The 1662-nt window shown below is 35.7% G+C and overlaps 1 protein-coding gene across 1 annotated transcript; it reads right to left on the bottom strand.

Moving 5' to 3' along the window:
• Nucleotides 1-551: 551 nt before the first annotated feature.
• Nucleotides 552-1368, bottom strand: LOC132035413 (RING-H2 finger protein ATL56-like). The gene has a single exon (XM_059425684.1). The coding sequence runs from the start codon at nt 1272-1274 to the stop codon at nt 759-761; it is 516 nt and encodes a 171-aa protein (XP_059281667.1). The 5' UTR covers nt 1275-1368; the 3' UTR covers nt 552-758.
• Between the last annotated feature and the right edge of the window lie 294 nt (nt 1369-1662).

Below are 1662 nucleotides of genomic sequence, written 5' to 3' on the forward strand. Positions count from 1 at the left end.
TAGATTCAAGTTAAGTTATCCCAACCCAACAAGGGTTAATATATCTACAAATGAAAGAGTAAAGCACATTATCTTCATTCTACTTCCAATTAGATGTGTTACGCACAGTGACATTTGCCAATCTTGTTAGAAATCAATTGAAAAGAAAATCAAGAGTGCTTAGTGCTTGGTCCCGTATAGCATATGCATTGATGAATTTTGTCCTCACTGTTATCACAAACTTTTTTAAAATACACAAATGGGGTGCCGCTTGCCTTAGTGAGCTCGAAAAAAGAAGGAAGGAGGACTAAGATCACATCTTTGGAATAAAATCCAATTAGAAAAGGAAATCCAATAGAATAAGTCTGTTTTGCCCATGAGCATCATGGCATAGGTAAAAGGGGACAAGGAGGCAAGCCCCCCATCTTCCGCATATCTTGCTCATCCGACATGGCATGAATCACCGAACCCGCACTCAAAAAAAGAAGAATAGTAATGCTTTGAAAAAGGCGTGATTCATTAAGTGAAAGACGCTAACCGAATAGTTAGAGATGCCGCAAGCAAAGATCATATAGCCTAATTGACTGCAAGTTGAATAAGCTATGACCCTTTTTAGATCATTCTGTAGCTCCCAAATCCAACCCTTATATTACATGAAAGAAAATTATGTTCCTCGCAAGCAAGAATTGATACAATTCTTTCCTGTACATGCTAAAGGAATATTTTTCTTTTGACATTAAATAAAATAAAAAGAATGTATCGAATTTGTGATAATTAAATTAGAAACACCTTTGACTAGAACATCCACTAGTCAAACCAGAGAGCAACAAAAGAGCAAGTTCTTCCTCAAAGATAGTAAACGTAAGTCCTTCATCTTCAACTTTCCGGTGAACTTCCACCATATTCTCCGGTATAATTACGCTCCGGCAAAGCGGACACGTGGCTTGTCCCTTGCCGTGCATTAGCCATTTGTCTAAGCAATTTTCATGGAACATATGATTGCACTTTTCAATTTTCCTGCCTTTATCTCCGTGCTCAAAATCCGATAAACAAATAGCACAATCAAGTGGTTCGTTAGCAGCAAATCCAAGCAGTTTCCTCTTTTTGTACACGAATTTAGTGCTTTTCTTGTTTATGATTTTCCTGAATTTTTGTTTTTCTTGTCTCTGTACGTATGAACTGATTGTAACAAAAAATACAAGCATTAGAAACCTTAATGCTTGAGGAAGCCATGAGAAGAAGAAACTATTGATAAGTTGATTGAAATAAGAGAAAAATCTAGTGGAAGCCGCCATTTCTTTTTTTCTTTAGGAATTGATGAAAAGAAGTTAAAGCAGAGCTCTATTTATAGTTTATATTGGAGTTGTGAAATGTCTTGGAAGTGGCGGCTGATTGTAAATATAGTAATGTGAGAAGTATTTTTTTTTTTTTTTAAAATCAATTGGTATTTTAATTTAGATAGTACACTTTATCAATCTATAGATCGCCATCTATACGGTGTATGCTAATTAGAAAGAGAAGGTGGGCAATTTAACGCCTTTCAACGAATTTTCCTTTTCGGGAAGAAACAACCGAAGTTTCCTTTCCGAAACATAATTTATTGTTTCCACTTGATTAAGGTGGCTATCTGGAATTTTTAATCTACTTGTGGATAACCTAGAGCCTCTAGGCTAGAGGTTGTAA

The sequence above is a fragment of the Lycium ferocissimum genome, chromosome 10, assembly GCF_029784015.1.
Source record: "Lycium ferocissimum isolate CSIRO_LF1 chromosome 10, AGI_CSIRO_Lferr_CH_V1, whole genome shotgun sequence".
Classification (NCBI taxonomy): domain Eukaryota; kingdom Viridiplantae; phylum Streptophyta; class Magnoliopsida; order Solanales; family Solanaceae; genus Lycium; species Lycium ferocissimum.

Excerpts from the sequence above, each read along its gene's own strand:
- LOC132035413 (XM_059425684.1), bottom strand. The coding sequence starts at position 1,274 with ATGGCGGCTTCCACTAGATTTTTCTCTTATTTCAATCAACTTATCAAT.